The sequence below is a fragment of the Phodopus roborovskii genome, unplaced genomic scaffold, assembly GCF_943737965.1.
Source record: "Phodopus roborovskii unplaced genomic scaffold, PHOROB, whole genome shotgun sequence".
In the NCBI taxonomy this organism is placed as follows: Eukaryota; Metazoa; Chordata; class Mammalia; order Rodentia; family Cricetidae; genus Phodopus; species Phodopus roborovskii.
The window spans coordinates 764,509-781,122 of record NW_026126548.1 but is presented as its reverse complement, the minus strand read 5'-3'; the positions used below and the strand labels follow the sequence as shown (position 1 = coordinate 781,122).

Below are 16,614 nucleotides of genomic sequence, written 5' to 3'. Positions count from 1 at the left end.
CAGCTGGGGATCTTGGGCAGTCCATGGGGCCTCTGGCAGTGGAACTAGTATTTATCTCTAGTGCACAAATGGGCTTTGGGTGCGCATTCCTTGTGGAGAGATACTCTCTCAGCATAGATACATGGAGGCGGGCCTAGGTCCTGACCTAAGTGATGTGGCAAACTTTGATGATCCGTTATGGGAGGCCTCACCCTCCTTGAGGGGTAGATGAGGGGTAGGATGGGGGGTAGTGGGGGAAATGGGATGGAGAAAGAACTGGGATTAGTATTTAAATAAGATTGTTTTTAATTTAATTAAAATTAATTTAGTAAAAGGATGGTGTGTAGATAAACTGTCATGTAAAGAGGGAAATATTTCTAAGGGAGGGCAGCTGTTTCAGGAGCCTGGGAAAGGGGTAGGAGGGAGAAACACACACACACACACACACACACACACACAGACACACACACAGAGAGAGAGAGAGGGGGGGTGGGAGGAGAGAGAGATGCAGTAACAGTCTGCAAGGAACAGGGACAGAGGATGTGCTGGGAGTGGGGTGCACTGAAAAAGTGAGCTATGAAGTAAATGTTCCACCTCATAGAGCAGAGATATTTTAGGACTGTGTAGAAGAAGGGACTGTTATTGGTGACAGGGACATAGGGAAAAGGCAATGTAAACAGAAACAGCCAGATGAGTCTTGAGAGTCTTGAGAGTGGTGGTTAGACCAACTAGAAAGACTACTTGGATCCCTAGATGATAACTGAAGAAAGGGTTTTATTAGCAAGCATTACTGTATGCCACTAGCAATAGTTAATGTTCATATTCTTATGTGATTCCCACTTCATTTCTATGTGAATTGTAGTTTCTATTTTGTCTCACAGAAGCCTTTTATGAATCACGCCTTCCCTATAAGTGAGCATTTTCATTCTTTAATTTAGCTCTACTTAATGATTTACCTAATCCTGCTTCAAGTCAGCTGGCTGGGAGCTGGGTGTCAGCTCCTTGGAATTTTTATACCTGATATAGTCCCTTTAGAGTACTTGTTGTTTACTTTAGAAAAATCTGTGTTTTGTCTATTTGTTATTACTACCTGTGGAGGGGCAGCTGTGTCTTTCCATTAGCTAGTGTTGAGGCATGAATCACCTGGCTTTAATGAATGTTGTTTCAGTTGTTTTTATAAAGCTATGTGGAGCTAGGTGACAAGAATATCTTGGTTTGTTATGGAGAAAAACAGGTTAAGTTCAAGGTCATAACATAACAGGTATAGTTCTATTGTGAGAATAATTTTATGTCATGTCTTTGGAGAAAAGCAATTCTTTAATTTCCAACTGGCTGAAGTTTTCTATCGTCTAGCAGGAAACAGGAAAAGCAACATTTTCTTTCTTTCTCCTTTATCTTTTTCATTTTTGTTTGTTTTTTGTTTTGCTTTGGAGCCTGTCCTGGAATTGAAAAGCTACATTTTCAGAGAACTGTCATCTTGGCCTATTGCTAAAGACAAAAAAAATCTAGATTCCCTTGATGTCACTGTTGACATATCCTTTAAATATTTCCACCTTTTTGCACAGTGAAGGTGGTGTACAGCTACAAAGAATGCCAATATTGGTTCATTTAATGGAGAATGGCAGTGGCATAAGGAAACTTGAGGCTATGATTTCATTTATTGCTTCCAGTAATATAAGATCTAGCATAATCAACAGCTATATCATCCTGGAAAACATTTTAGGAAGAAACAATATTAAAATATTTGTATGTGTGTATGTGCAAGTACATCTTCTTTTGTCCATGTCTAGATATACACTTTCACAGTGCTCTGCTCTGATTTTTGTGACTTTATGGTCTTGAGACCATTCATATCATACCCTCTGAATTTCTTGGAAAAAGATAAGAATTCCAATATGTTAGATTTACTTAGTTCTGGGGTTTCAGCAGAAGGAAGCAACTGCTTTATGTGTCTAAAGAATGGAAGTTTGTGTCACCAAAAGCCACTTTGCTGCTGTGTATCTTCAACATGACATCACTGTAAGCTCTTTCTTGATTTCAATGCATTTTATCCCTAATTAATTATAACAGAAATATTCCTGAAGCTAAAGCCCAGGCAAATAAAATCATATCACACATTAATTTGAATCTGTCTCTGCTGACTATCAAATTCACTTGTGATTAGAACCACACAGACATTTGTTTGGATGATTTCAGGGGAATTGGTTAAAATATTCAACTGGCTAATATTTTTCTGCATGTAATATTCATATCTCAATTAGGGTGAAGTGAGACCATTGGAATGCAATGTTTTCCCACAATTAACATTTGTGGAGTTTTTAGTAACCCGGGAAGGGTTATAAAGATGTCATTGTGCAAGAGATGGCATTCTGATTACACTTATACACACTGGCTGGGGTGTGTTTCCACACTACAAAATCCCAGATCTCAGTTGTCCTCTGAGTTCATAGCTGCCCCCATACAATTGTGATATTAGACTAAGACTCCACTTTTAAAGGTCTTTCCTGTCCTCACATATAGTCTTTCTAATTCCAGCTAAAAAGGACTCTCTAGAGATTTAATAATATTCAGTTACATTGCTAAGTAAATTTCATCAAAACCCTGAATTGTGTAAATCGTGTAATGTGTTGTTTTGTTTCATTCCTGCACTTCTTCTTTTCAAAGGAGAAAGGCAAGACTTAAAAAAGTCTGTTGACTCATTCAGACTATATAGATAGAATTCAGTAGAGTTAGATTCATGTAGGCTTTCTGTCACTAAGTTCAGTCATATATTTTTCCATCATTTTGTGTAAATGTGTTTATACTAGATTTTTCTTGGATTATCTATATTTTTGCCTTTATTTGACAATCTTTCTCCCATTAGCAAAATTTCAAACTGTATACAACACTGAAGGTTAGGAGAGAGGATGCATATATTCCCATCTTCCTGGCAGACTCTGAATCATATATTTTCAGAGATCTCTTCCACCCACGAGAAATTGGGCCCATGGTCACTAGCCATTATTGGATCAACACTTTTTTTTTTTGCGTCATTCAAACACATTTTAACATCCATCATTGGTTTTGTTTTCATCAACACCTAAAATCCAATATGAATTGACTTGGAGTGATGGCATATGCCTGTAACCTCAGCACTTAGCAGAGGCCAGCCTGGGTTATATATCAAGACCCTTGCTCACCTCCCCCCCCCGAATGTACATAATTCAGAATTGAGGTTTGTTTAAGGATATCTAGCCTAGGTAGTAAGAGTGGGCTCTAAACTTAGAACTCAGGGTAAAATATTTTGATAAGTGAATCTTTTTGGTAGATTATTGGAAGTTATAATTCCACAGATGTTAATATATTAATAAATGTTAAATTTTATTTAAATCACATTTTTTTAAGAAAGGAAATTAAAGTTTAAAGAAAGTCAGGGTACCATTGAATCTCCCTTTCATCAACTGTATTCTATTAATGTTAGGAATCAGAAACACAAATTGTATAATCATGATCAGAAAATGAAGGTCTGAATCCTGTGACTTTTCCCATGTTATTCCAAGCTACCTCTGGACTTTGGCTTTACAAGAACAGTGCTTACCCTGGCAGGTTCTGCTTCTCACCACTTGGTAGCCCTGAGGACAAATGCATGAGAACTTCCCTGGTTCATTGACACATTGATATTGACACAGGTAGCTCGAGGTTCTACATTCATCAATGTCTGTAGAATTAGACAAGAACATGGACACAGAGATGAGAAACTTTCCTGCCACTAGTTTTATTTTATGTATTTTTACATAAGCTAAAGAGCATCAAAACAGTGCAAATTCTAAAATAAAAGAAATGCAAGGTTCTATCTGAAACACAGGGGCCAATTGTGGCATATGTCTTCCTACCAGTCTGCAGAGGTTTTCACTGAAGCTAAGCAGACTGAGTGGGCTCATGAGGGACACTCTTCATTCTGGGTTCTGCATACTTACTCAGGTAGCAGATTTGTACTTGCATGTTCAGTAATGGTGTGAGCCTACTGCTGAGCTCTCTTCAACTTCCACACCTAAGCATTTTTGCAGAGGTGACCTCTTGGTATAGTGTGGCCTTCTGGGGAATAATCTTTTGCATTTCAGAATTAGCACCTACCCTATAGTTTGCTAACTCAGGGCAGAGGCAGCAAGCAGTGCTGAGCTGACAACTCATGGTTTTAAGCCCAATTGCATGGTTTGAGACTTCCTTGAATAGGGTATGATCTATGTGGTCCCAAATAAACATGGACAGAATCATGAGGGAGGTATGAACATCAAATGTTGATGGCATCCCCTTCATGATGCCTTAATCTCCTAGAATTACCCAAGATAAGCATCTCCACTGGACTTTCAAGGTCACCCTTTCCATTGACTGACCATCGTTTTACTCATTAGAAATTGCAACTGAGACTTCCCTAAAAAATGTGTTCAAGCCACACAGTGCATGGAGAAAGCTAGAGGCCAGGTATCTTGGTTTTTTTTTACTATACCCTCAGCTCTTTGTAAGCCTAAACATGCAGATTCTGTCTTGGGAAATTGGAGACAGGGTCTGGTATTCTCAGTTTCTCACAATCTCCCATCAGAAGCTGCTGCTGTAGCATACTTTGAGATGAAGACACTTCTATGCTACACCTTATGTTCCAACTACTCAATGCATCTTATTTCTTCCAGTAACCCACTCAAAAGCCAAGGTTTTCACTGAGCTGCCTTTAGAAGATTTACAGAACAGGATTTGTGAGAGTATGATTTTTTTTTCATTGGCAGACACAAGAAAATGTCAATAAGATTGGCCTTTGCATCTGGAAAACATGGTACCTTCACAGTTGAGCCTGTCACTGCTCAGTTCATATCCTTGTTTGCACTGGCAGATGAATGAGCCAAGAATATTGTAGCATTGCTGAGCACACTGGTTGCTGGCATCACATTCATTTATATCTAGGAAAGGTTTTAAAGAAAAGGTTTTAAATTTAATCATCTCTGTGTATCTTAGCCTGACATTTTTAGGCTTAGCCTTGTTCTTTTGTGCTTCTATCATTTGATGGTAAGTAGTTCCTTACTGGAGAAGCTCACTGGAGAGCATCCATTTAGTTTCATAGTTGTTGGAACAACTTCTAAAGTCTGTCACACACTTATTTTAAAAATACCAGAATATATTTTTTTCTATGAATGACAGTTTGATTTTTGATAAATCTCCTCCCAAAGAATTTAATGCTTCCAATAAACATATATTCCAGCACCTATTTTCTTATGTTGTTCATATTCAAAATACAAATCCATAAATAATTGTTATAAGACACTTGAACTGATATGGTCTTTCAGAATGTGGTGGTAAAGAGTTATCTGGGCTACTTGTTACTTCTTAAATGGTTTCTGTTAAATTCCTTGACAATTTTAGCATACAATTTTAAGACCCATGCAGACCTCTGAAAGGGTTGCATGCACTGCTAGTGGAAAGTTTATGACCCTTTGGCCTCTTCAGCATTCTATCACATACTGTTGACTAATTGAGGTATATATATCCATTAATATGTAGCACATTTAGAATACACACACACACACACACACACACACACACACACACACTGAGGAGAACTAGAATCAAGGTTTAAAAATGTTTTCCATTCCTATCCTGATGTGCTTTAAGAAGCAGGTTAGCTATTGTCTTTTCAGCTTTAAGACCACAAGGGAAGCTGATTGAACTGTTCACTTGGGAGCACAGAACACCAGAAACAATGCACAATACCGTGAGGTTTTCTTTTCTTTCAGGCAGAATTTGGTCAGTCAGGATAGCAGTTCTCACAAGACTTACCCACGCAGGTGTAGTTGTTTGCTGCCAACTGAAACCCAGGACTGCACTGGCAGTAAAAGGAACCTGGTGTGTTCATGCATATTTGGTGGCAATATGGAGGCACGGCACATTCATCTATATCTAAGTAGATGACACAGATACAGAACCACATTGTTAACTGGGCATAGTGGTTCATGACTTTGATCCCAGCACACGGAAGGCAGTGGCAGGTGGGTCTTTGTAAGTTTGAGGCTAGTTTGATTCACACAGTGAGTTCCAGGACAGCCAGGGCTGTTACATAGAGAAACCTTGTCTTGTAAAAAACCAAAAACCAAACCAAAACAAACAAAAAGCAAATTAAAAAAAAACTCAAAAGCCAACCAAAACAGGAACAAACAAACAGAAACAAAACATAACAAAAGACCAATCAAACACCCATGTCAGCAATAAATAAACACATTGAAATGTAAAGAGAGAAAAGAGGTTGAGACCATTTCACACACACACTTGAGGATGTCAGTTTGCGGTGCCAAAAGCTTCATTAAAATAAGGAAAATGAAAAAGAGTGAAGATCAGTTTACAATTAAGAGAGATGTGGGCTGCCCTCAGCTGGTGACTGTGGCTAAGCCATTTAAACGTTTGTAGCTACATATTTGTTCAGAACACGATATGAAGGCTTGCCATGTGTATCTTAGAAAGTTTTGGGAGGGTCAAATGAAAGAACATTGTGAAAGGAAATGATACTATACAAGTGACCTTTTGAGAATGTCCTGACGTTAGGATGAAGTGTTCCAGCCCACGTCCTTCTTTGATAAATATTTCCAACTATAAAATGTTCAACAGAGAACTTGCAGAGAAGGACCCTCTTAGAAGCATAATAAAATATCATTACCTCATGACTACACTTAGTGACAACTCCAGCATAACACGTGTAGTTTAATAGGACACTTTTGTACATATAATACAGTACTACAGGGTGACATTACCTCATGGTAAAAAAGAATAAAAAATGAACAAAACTGCTTTGCTGTTTTAACAGTACTGTGTTCAAATGGACTGAAGCTAACCTGAGTTTCAGTCTCTGATCTGGCAATTCCCTGTCTGAGCTCCAAAGCTTTCCAGTTCTTATTCCATATGGTAGAATGGTTGGAAACTTGACACGGTACAGAGTAGGTGATGTATCCAGATGAAAGTGGGTAAGGAAAGTGGGAGGTATTACAAAAAAGATACAAAATGTTGTTGATTAATCAGCATATTGAAGTAACTAGAGAGAGACATCCACACAACCTTTGTATATGCTTTATGGTACTCAGGTACCCTTTCACTGTGTATGATAGTAGATATGTTTTTTATCCTGCTTTAGACTTCCTTGTAGCCCCTGTTGTTGTGTAATTTTGAGATATGTATTTATTTGCTTATCTGTCTCACTGATTATTATTTGAGGCAAGTAAGAACTGTGTTTTCCTTTGAGACAGCTATCTACTCTCTTGTCTACTCTCTGCTATATGTTTAATTCTCAGAGCTAGGGCTAGTATAGTAGGTACTTAATTACAATATTTGATGAATGGGAACCTTACATTACTTAATAATTATTCTTTATAGTGCTTCCTAGTACCTTATGTTATAACAAGGTGCCACCATCAGTAGTCAATATATATGTTTTTTAAAAATAGCTACAGAGGAATGATTCTGTAAAATCTATAACTGTACCTGGCACACAGTCAGCTCTCAGTAACTATAGGATGGCATGGCTCAAGGTGTCTGTGTCTTCACCTAGTAGACATTCATTTTACAGCATTTAACTTGGCAAAAAGTTGTATAATCATACCTGAACATATAATCTGCATCTGCCTGGCAAAGGATACGGGTGTTACTCCAGAGTGTGAAGATCATTAATATAAAGGTGTACAAGGGACAGAGTCAGCAAGTATCTCAGTGGCCTGCTGGCTGTGGTGGTCCATGGAGGACTGGATCCATCCATAACAGAAACTCAGAGTGCATGTTCAGCCATGGCAAGAAAAACCAGCACAACACTTTCATTATAGTTTATATATCTATCAGACTGCAACAGATTGGAAATTTCCAAAAAAGATCTATTTCCTCTTAATTGGTAAGGAGAAGTGACTAATTATATTTGGATAGATCATGACTCCTAGGGGAGGTGACTCTGGGTTGGGATTTGATAGTGGAATAGGGTTTTGTAGGGGAGTATCTCAATGTTCTGGAAAAAATGTGCATAAATGTGTGGCACAGAATCATATCCAGTGAGAAGAAGCTGTGATGTATCTTGGGAGGGAAGGTGTTGATGCAATTGAACTGATGGGGAAACCCCTTTATGTTCTACTGAGGAATGTAGAGCTACCTTTGTGGGAGAGGACTACATCAACACACACTTGATCAGATGTGAGTTCATCTTTCCACTTTCCTTCCCATAAAGGCTGTCTCTCCGTGTTCCTTTGTCTTCAATTCTCCCAGCAGTGGAGTGTATTACTACTGTACTTTTAGGCCCTCAGTGTTTATTTTCCTGACTAACTCCAAAAGTGTAGCTTTGGCATCTGTGGCATTTTCCAGTGCTCTTGTTTGGTGTCATAGCTTCCAGCATTACAAACCCTGGTTCTTCCTTTAGTCTGGGCACCTAAACACAGCCCATGGCAGGCAGAGCTAGCCAGGGTCTACAAGGAGCTGAGTGCTGATATACTTATGTCAACAGCTCACATTCTCAGGTAGACGTTGATGCTGGCTGCCTGTCCCCAAGCTCTCACTCTTGGCTCCTGACATATGATCTGGCCTTCCCACTGGTCTGTGGTAAAGGGTTAGGTATGTAAACAGATGGGCAGAGGGAGCTAATCCCAGAGGTTCATGACTTATGCTGTGCCTCTTGATTGTTCACTGCATGCCAGCTGGCCTCCTCAAACTGTGTTCCTTTCTTCCTTCAGAATGTATGCAAACCATTTGCCAAGTGTACTGGACACTTTGTGGGGACTGTGGCACCAGAAGTGACACAAGTTGACATGGTCTCAGACCTCAGGGAGACATCCTGTCATCATCAGAGACTTGTAATGTAAAGAGGCTTTAGAGCAGTGATTTTCAACCTGTGGGTCACAACTCCTTTGGGGATTGTATATCAGATATCCATATATCAGATACTTATATTACAATTTATAACACTAGAAAAATTATAGTTATGAAACAGCAATGAAATAATTTTAAGGTTGGGGTCACCACAATATGAGCAACTGTATTAAGGATCACAGCATTAGGAAGGTTGAAAATCATTGCTTTAGACTACCTTAACTCTGTCTGGTGGTCCCAGTCAGCCTCATGGCACAAGACCACACATGTGCTAACCATTGATACCAATGAGCTCCTGAGTTGGAACTAGTGATGTCTCTACAGGAGAAATGACTATGGTGATGCACAGTAACCTAAGTAACCATAGAGTCAAATGATAGTCATCGTAGAGGGGGCATTTGACTTCAGCATCTATCTCATGTACCATGTTCTGCTGTGTAGTGGCAAGTGAAGCCCTTGTCACCAGTATGTTACTGACACAATCCCTAATTAGTTAAACATTAATTAATTTAGTTCTTAATTGCTTGATGATTCCATTCAGACTAAAGTTTTGCTTTCACTTAGTCTATAGTACTTTAGTATTCAGGGTAGACTCAACCTTAAGGTTTCTCTTGGTAGTTGGAAACTATATTGTCATCATCAAAAGAAGAAGCAGTTGCTAACTATCATTCTTCAATCAAGTGGGAGGGCTTTGTTTTGATACCTAAAGATTCTCAAGACAAGAGTCTTAATACTGCACCAGTAACTTACCCACACACTGCTCGCCTCTCTTCTGATACCCTGGAAGACACTGGCATGTGAAGGAGCCACGTAAATTGATGCACACTTGATCTAGTCTACAAGTGTGGGTCCCTGAGGTGCACTCATCGATATCTGAGAAAGACACAATACAGAAAAAATTCCAGTTGTTTGTGAAGATATAGAGGCTCTCTTCATTTGCCATTTCATTTTTCTTAAACTGAATTTTACTTTATTCTTAAAAAGCATTATAATATGTTATATTGGAGATATTTAAAATGAAAAATATTTCAAATGCCTATAAAATAAATTCAGAACTACCAGTGTAGAAATGAAAGGATCCTAACAATTCTCATGCCTGTGTTAGCCCTTCAGCTGCTCTCGACTACAGCTAAAGCCTTACTCTACCTTCTTCCTTCTACCTATCACCTATCAATTTTCCAGTAGGCATGAATCCTTCCCTGAGACAGTTTTATACTTTTACTAGACAGAGATACACCTATGAGAATAAACAACAGTGCCTTGGAAGGCTGAGGCAGGAGGATCTCGAACTTAAGTCCAGTCTGGGCTACAGAAGAATTTCAAGTCCAGCCTTGGCAACTTAGACACTATCTCAAAACTGTAAGTAAAATGAGATTAGACTATAGCTCATCAGTAGAGTACTTTCCTGTATGTGTAATGTCCTGGGTTTGATCACCAGTAGCATGTGAATGTGTGCACACACACATGAGAGAAAGAGGGGGAGGAAGAGAGAGAGAGAGAGAGAGAGAGAGAGAGAGAGAGAGAGAGAGAGAGAGAGAGAGATGGGGGAGAGTAGAGTGCACAGCTCTTACTTTGCTATCAACTTGTTTCATATTTAAGAAAATTTCGTAAACCTCACTTACATATTCTCTGTTGCCATTTCTGGCACAATTTTCTCAAATGGTAGAGTAACATATGTATAAAACTCAAAATGAAAAGCATCAATTTGATTATATTCTTCTAGGGGAGATATGTTACTGTAGGTCAAAATACATAGTTTCCTAAGACATTTTACTTCTGAGAATAAATGCTACATGAGTCTTCAGTAGGAGGCAAGTCAGAGTTCTAGAAAAGAGAACTTACTAAAGAAAGCCAGATAGCTTTGAGAGTTTGTTCCTGACCAAAGTGTCTCAGGAATTTACAACCACTTATAGCTGGAATTCATTTTGCCTTATCCATATCCTTCACAGTCATTAAAAAGTCACATATCCATCAGGAAGTTAGATTTTAAAAGGGGGCTACATAGTTTTGGTATTCTCTAACAACTGAAGAGTAAGTTTAACAAAAAAATGTCATGTCATAAACATGTTATTTCTATGACCATTTTTGCATGGAACCAAGATAGACTTGCTGGGGAAGGGAATCTTAGATCATCATTTCAGTAGACTCAGGATTGTGGACAGAGGATCAGTGAAAAGAAATCAGTTCTCAGCTATGAGCATTAACTATGCTTCCTGTTTTCTATCTACAGAAGAGAGTGGCCCTTTGTGTTATTTTGATTTTTTATTTTTCTGGGGAAATTGAATTGTTGCATGTAGGCTAAGTGATGTCATAAAGCAAGCTGTTTATTTCATAAGAGGGTCATTCTGAGATAACCCCTGAACTTAGCTGGGTTTGAAACAATAAGAAAGATTCTGTACAGCAAAAGAGGGGAAGAGGATGAAGATGCATCAGTGATGTATGACTGCTCATTGGATAAAACCTAGTAAGGCTTTCTTTAACACATAATTCTTGGAACCTGATTTAAAGACACCAATAAGGTTGTTGTTCTGAAATGCATTAATGCTATTACTGCGATGCTATTTTACAGTCTAGCACAGAGTATCCTTTCTAGGTGAAAGGCCCTGTAGCAGTGACTTTCCTGTGAAGTTATCATCTCCCTTTCATGCCTCATTATTTTTGAAATGGAGTTGATGAAAACCTTTTTACTGGGAATTCTTCAGAGCTTTATGACTTGCTAATGCAGAAATGACAGCAGAATTCCTATTGTTTTATATCAGGGACATCTGCCAACATTTGTAGTGATAACAGCTCTGTCCATGCTAGCAGGAGATCAAGGACTTGGCTGGCTTGTCACTACTAAGAGAGGCCGCATCAGTGACTAAAGCATTTCTTTTTGCAATCTCTCTGTGTAAACTGCCTCCACCCCATCACGTTCCTGGTATCCTGCAAGTTCCTTCCTATTTTCCCATCATTTGTTTGGAAGTGTCTTTTGATAAATATACTAACATTTCCACTGGGATCAATGTATCATGAAATAGGTTTTAAATATACAAACCTATAAAATCCTTTCTAAGAGTCTGCTCTAGTTAGCTTCTGAATAGAATTATTCAATAAAAATATTTGGTGAGTTACGGTAATTTAATAAAAGCAAAGCCCCAAATACTACTGCCACCACTCCAACTACATTGTTTTCCTTTCTCTACCCCATAAACAAAGCTGGAATAGAACTTGCTTCATCTAGTTCTGGTGAATGAAACTTTCCTTTAACCTGGACTTACAAATGCTAAAAGCATAGCTGCTACAGCCAGGAGCAGCTTCATAGCATTTCTGTTCTAACCAGTGTTGTATTTATTTTTCCCATATTTATTCTCCCCAACCTTCACATTTAGCAACTTACTTAATGCTGAAGAATATCAACAGACTGAATTTCTGTGGACTGTCTTCAATTATAGTTTCTATTTAAATGCCACAATGCTACTGTTTTTGAAGATCCCATTATTGCTTGTTTATGTGCTCACACAAAGTCATGTTAAACTGTATAACTTCTCTAAACTCTTGTTCATCTTTTCTATCTGTCTGCTGTCTCAGTGTGACACTACCTCACTCTGCTACTGCAGTGCAGTCACTGCCTTGCAGGAACCTCTGTTGTTTGTGAGAAAAACTGACTTCCTACATCTGTTTGAGAGACCATCTGTGCAGGCAAAGCCCTGCTATTTAACAGGAAAATGACTCAGGTCAGCCATGTTTTTATGAGAATCTAGAAACAAATACTCTGGGGGGGGGAATAATTCTTGTTTTTGTTTTTTTAATTATCTATCATTTGTCCTTGACAGTTAAGTTCATTTCCCTTGCTTACTATAGTGCATGGAATGTGATGGGTTTTCAGTAAATGTTTACCCAATTAATGGATGAATTAATCATTAGCTTGGTGTTCAGAGTTTACAGAAAGTAGGACCACTGCTTTAGACTATGGAAGTAAAATTCATAAGGCAGAGTAACAGATAAGGCCCCAGGAGCACAGCAGAGTGAACAATTTGCTTCTGACATATAGCAGTTTAGTTCAGAGGACTGCATTGCCCAGAGTGAGCAAGCAGAAGAAGCTTAGCAGAGGGGCTGCTATGTGAAGAGCCGTCATGTGGATCTCTGTATCTGGTAATGGAAAGAAGCTGTCTGTTGAAAGCAGGGTCCCACCAGAGAACAGCAGGGAGCTGGAGTCAACATGTCTGTAGGGACTATGTGTGAGGAACCTGGTGCTGGGTCTGGCAAAATGTGCTCATAAAATGCTTGCTCAAGTCACTAGTAAAGTTCAGACTTAAATGTGGGATTCCAGGGTTTGTATTGAATACTATAACAAACTAGCAAACAGCTGTTAATGAAGCAGCCCTGGACTAAACAATCAAACCTGCTTCCTAAAATTCCCCAACACTTTTAATCATTGAGACTAACTAAGGACATTATTTAGTGATTCCTTCATTTAAAAGAAAAGTTTGCAGATCTCCTTCCTTGTGATTTACACTGTTGTAGGGGTCCCTCTTCTTGACACCAATAACCTTAATTGCTTTAAATAATCCAGTATAATCTTTGGTAGCTCTCTCTCAGGCTGGCTTCAGTCAGTGGCATTTTAGATGTAACATTATCTGTAAGCTAACATAGGGATGATGTCCATTCACTGGTGCCTCTTAGGCCCCTGCTGAGGCCTTTGTTCTCTCTCCTTTTGGCTCCTTCTCTATATTCTGACTCATAATTTCCAAATCCCTGACTCATGTTGATCCCTCTCTCTTATGCAACATTTTAATCTCTGCAATGTTCTTTCCATAAATTGATAACTTACCACGACATGGAGTCACTTCAGTGTGTTTTATGGGCAAAGGTGACATGCACTCTGTGTGCTCAGTTGTACCCCGTGGCTCTTGGTTTTGTGTCACTTTAGTTTAAGAGATATACCCCAACTGTTTTTGAGGAAGGCATTGAAACTAGCAGTCAGCACACTAAAAGGGGGAAATGGTGGATTCTGTTGCTCCCCATGTGGTCTAGAGCTGGGACATCATTAAACTTTTTCAGTAGAAGGGCTTGACTGGACTAGGGTCTTGGGGATTTGGTTGCTTTCAGTTTTAAAACTATTGTAGAAGGTAGGACCTTCTTAACAAGGGCTGAGAGCATTGTTGTTCTACCTCTGTCTTATCTAGTAGTGATTGCTGGTAATAATAATCTTGGCAATCATTAATGCTGCTGATTCAAATTTCCTTAGAGAAGGGTGTATACCATTTAATATAGCTTTATGTAGACATTTGTTAAAATTCTAAGACAAATTGGCATATAGTAGATAAATACTTTGCTATATGGAAAGTTATTAAGGAGTTGGATTTCAGAAACTGCTGACTTACTCCAGGGAGCCTCGTGAAACTGGTTGCCCTATTGTCTACAGCTAACAGGCCAGGAAGGAGGATACTAGTTACGTGTAGAGTCAGAGCTGCCTGATATTACAAAAATCCCTGAGGTTCAAACCCAAGGTTTTTCTTTGCTTCTTCTGTGATTTAGTGATTTAGTAGCAAAAGTCAGGCTGTAGTCATGTATATTTTAATCTTTTTCTCAGGGTTAGCAGCTTTGCTAATTATGTCATACATGGGTTCTTTCCTGTGTCTTTCTTTTGCTTAGAGTTGGATTTCTAGTTCTCTGTGCTTCCTGTTTCCCTCCCAGTCTCTAGCCACTTATCAACAATTTTTGTTAAAGACTTTCTAATTTCCTTTTTACTTCCTTTATAGAGCTGGGATCAGATTTATCTGGCAAAATGACCAGTTCCATTTGGCTTTTCACCCTTCAGCTAGAATTCACCCAAACTAAGCAGTTCTAGTGGAGAAGAGAGATATTTACTAACAGAGGAGAACTGTCATCATCATAGCTAGCAGTAGATTTATAGTTCTAGATTCTTATCAATTCTGGCAAAACATAGATAACAATTTGGTGTGCCTTATGTGATAAACAAAAGCATCATAAAAATCAGCTTTCTTTTTCTCTTGATGTGTCAGTCTTTGTTTTAGAAGATGACCAAATCGAGTGGTCTGGAAATCCTGGGCATTGTACCGTGTTCTAGTAGAATCTTATAATATGTTGTTCCCATGTGAAAAACAAAACAAAAACAATCAAAAACAAACAAAAACCATTCACATGTATCAGGGTTGCTTCTTCAACAATGAGGATTGGCTTTCACTGAAGATCAACCTAGTTCACCTAGCTCCCCATGGGACAAGACATTTCAAACATAAGCTGACTAGATGAGGTTCAGCGTATCATTCATAAATGTGGAAAGAAAACCAACTGTTTCACGTGAATGCTTAACCGTTGACTTAGCTATACTACTCACAAAGTAGACAAATCTACCTGTAAGTCGCAGGCTAAAAGAGAAGAATGGCGAGAAACAAAGCCTTGAGTGCTCATTCTTTAGTGCTCTTCATCACTGGAAAGTGCAGCAGACTGCACTAATAACATTAAAGCAATATTTCCTACAGATAAATATTTGAGGTATTTCCAGCTGTCCATGTGAATGTATCATACATACCAAGAACTCACATAATTTCTCACCAAATATGTTTGGGGAGAGATGTCCTAGAATAGGGGATACTATGCCTAGTGATCAAAGTGCAACCTTGGAGAGTATGATAATATTTTGAAATAACAGTATTTGCTCTTGGGTCACTGAGTACTAGGATTAAAAGCCCTTCTGTGTGACAGTTCAAGTTTATTCTATAATGTTGGTTGTTATTTTTAATATCCATTAAAAGTGGATGGTATTGGGAGTAATTATGATCCCACTGGTGACGGGACATGTTTGCATCCAGGTCTGTTTTGCTGTTGTCTTGGCACCAGCCATTTCTTGACCCCTAAATCAAATTCTGGTGAGTGACAAACTGACTGGAGATCATCTCCATTTCCTGAGCTTACTGAATCTTCCAGGAGTAATATATGACTTCAGACCTTACAGCCCAATTGCTCAGTCCCCCATCCCAAAGCAAACCCATTCCTGGCTTTTTCCTTTAAGCAAATCATCACTTGGAGTCAAACAAAGCCCCTGGCTATGGCAATGCCAATTAAAACAAGCATGGCTTGGTGGCCTCCTAATTTTATGAGACAAATTGTATTCTTGTTGTTTATTTGACGTCCATTGACAGATTTTGTTCCTGATAAATTTGAGCACAGTACTAAGAGATGGTGTGACTTCACATTATTTCTCCAACTCACTGACCTACAGCTTTTCAAAGTATGTCTTTGTGACTTTTGCTTTTGGAGCATGGTGATTATGTTTTCCTGACCACTTAATTAAATCATATGATAATTACACACAATGCTACTTTTGTATTTTTTTTTTTTTTTTTGACTTCCAAATGTGACACAGAGATAAGATGGAGGGTTAGAGAGGCTAGACTAAAAATGTTGGAATTATTTCTTTGTGCTTCTGTTTTAGATTCTAAATTCTTTGGAATAAAGAGTAGTAGAGGATGGATATGTGGGTAAGTTGAAGTGAATAATGATCATTAAAAGTACATTAATTGTTTTTCAGAGGTATAAGATATTTAAAACATACAGGAATCATATGACTTATAAAGTGTGAAAAATAGATGCACGGAGAGTACTGGGGAGGTGCTCAGGGGAGAAAGCTCTTGCTTTGAAAGTGTGTGGACCAGAGGATCCCCCAAAGCCATAAACAAGAGAGATATAGTAGTGCACATCTGTTCCCTCAGGGTGACTTTGGTGAGTTGGGATGCAGAGGCAGGAGAATTTCCCAGAGCTTGAGGGCCAGAT

General features: G+C 38.7%; 1 protein-coding gene across 1 annotated transcript in view; it reads right to left on the bottom strand.

Annotated features, from left to right (window-relative positions):
• Efemp1 (EGF containing fibulin extracellular matrix protein 1) overlaps nt 1-16,614 on the bottom strand; it is a 58,755-nt gene that overhangs the window by 7,557 nt on the left and 34,584 nt on the right. The window contains exons 5-8 of the mRNA XM_051200711.1: nt 9,586-9,708; nt 5,785-5,904; nt 4,791-4,910; nt 3,557-3,676 (exon numbers count right to left, since the gene is read on the bottom strand). Of these exons, the coding sequence (XP_051056668.1) occupies nt 3,557-3,676; nt 4,791-4,910; nt 5,785-5,904; nt 9,586-9,708 (483 nt within the window). The remainder of the gene's footprint in view (nt 1-3,556; nt 3,677-4,790; nt 4,911-5,784; nt 5,905-9,585; nt 9,709-16,614) is intronic.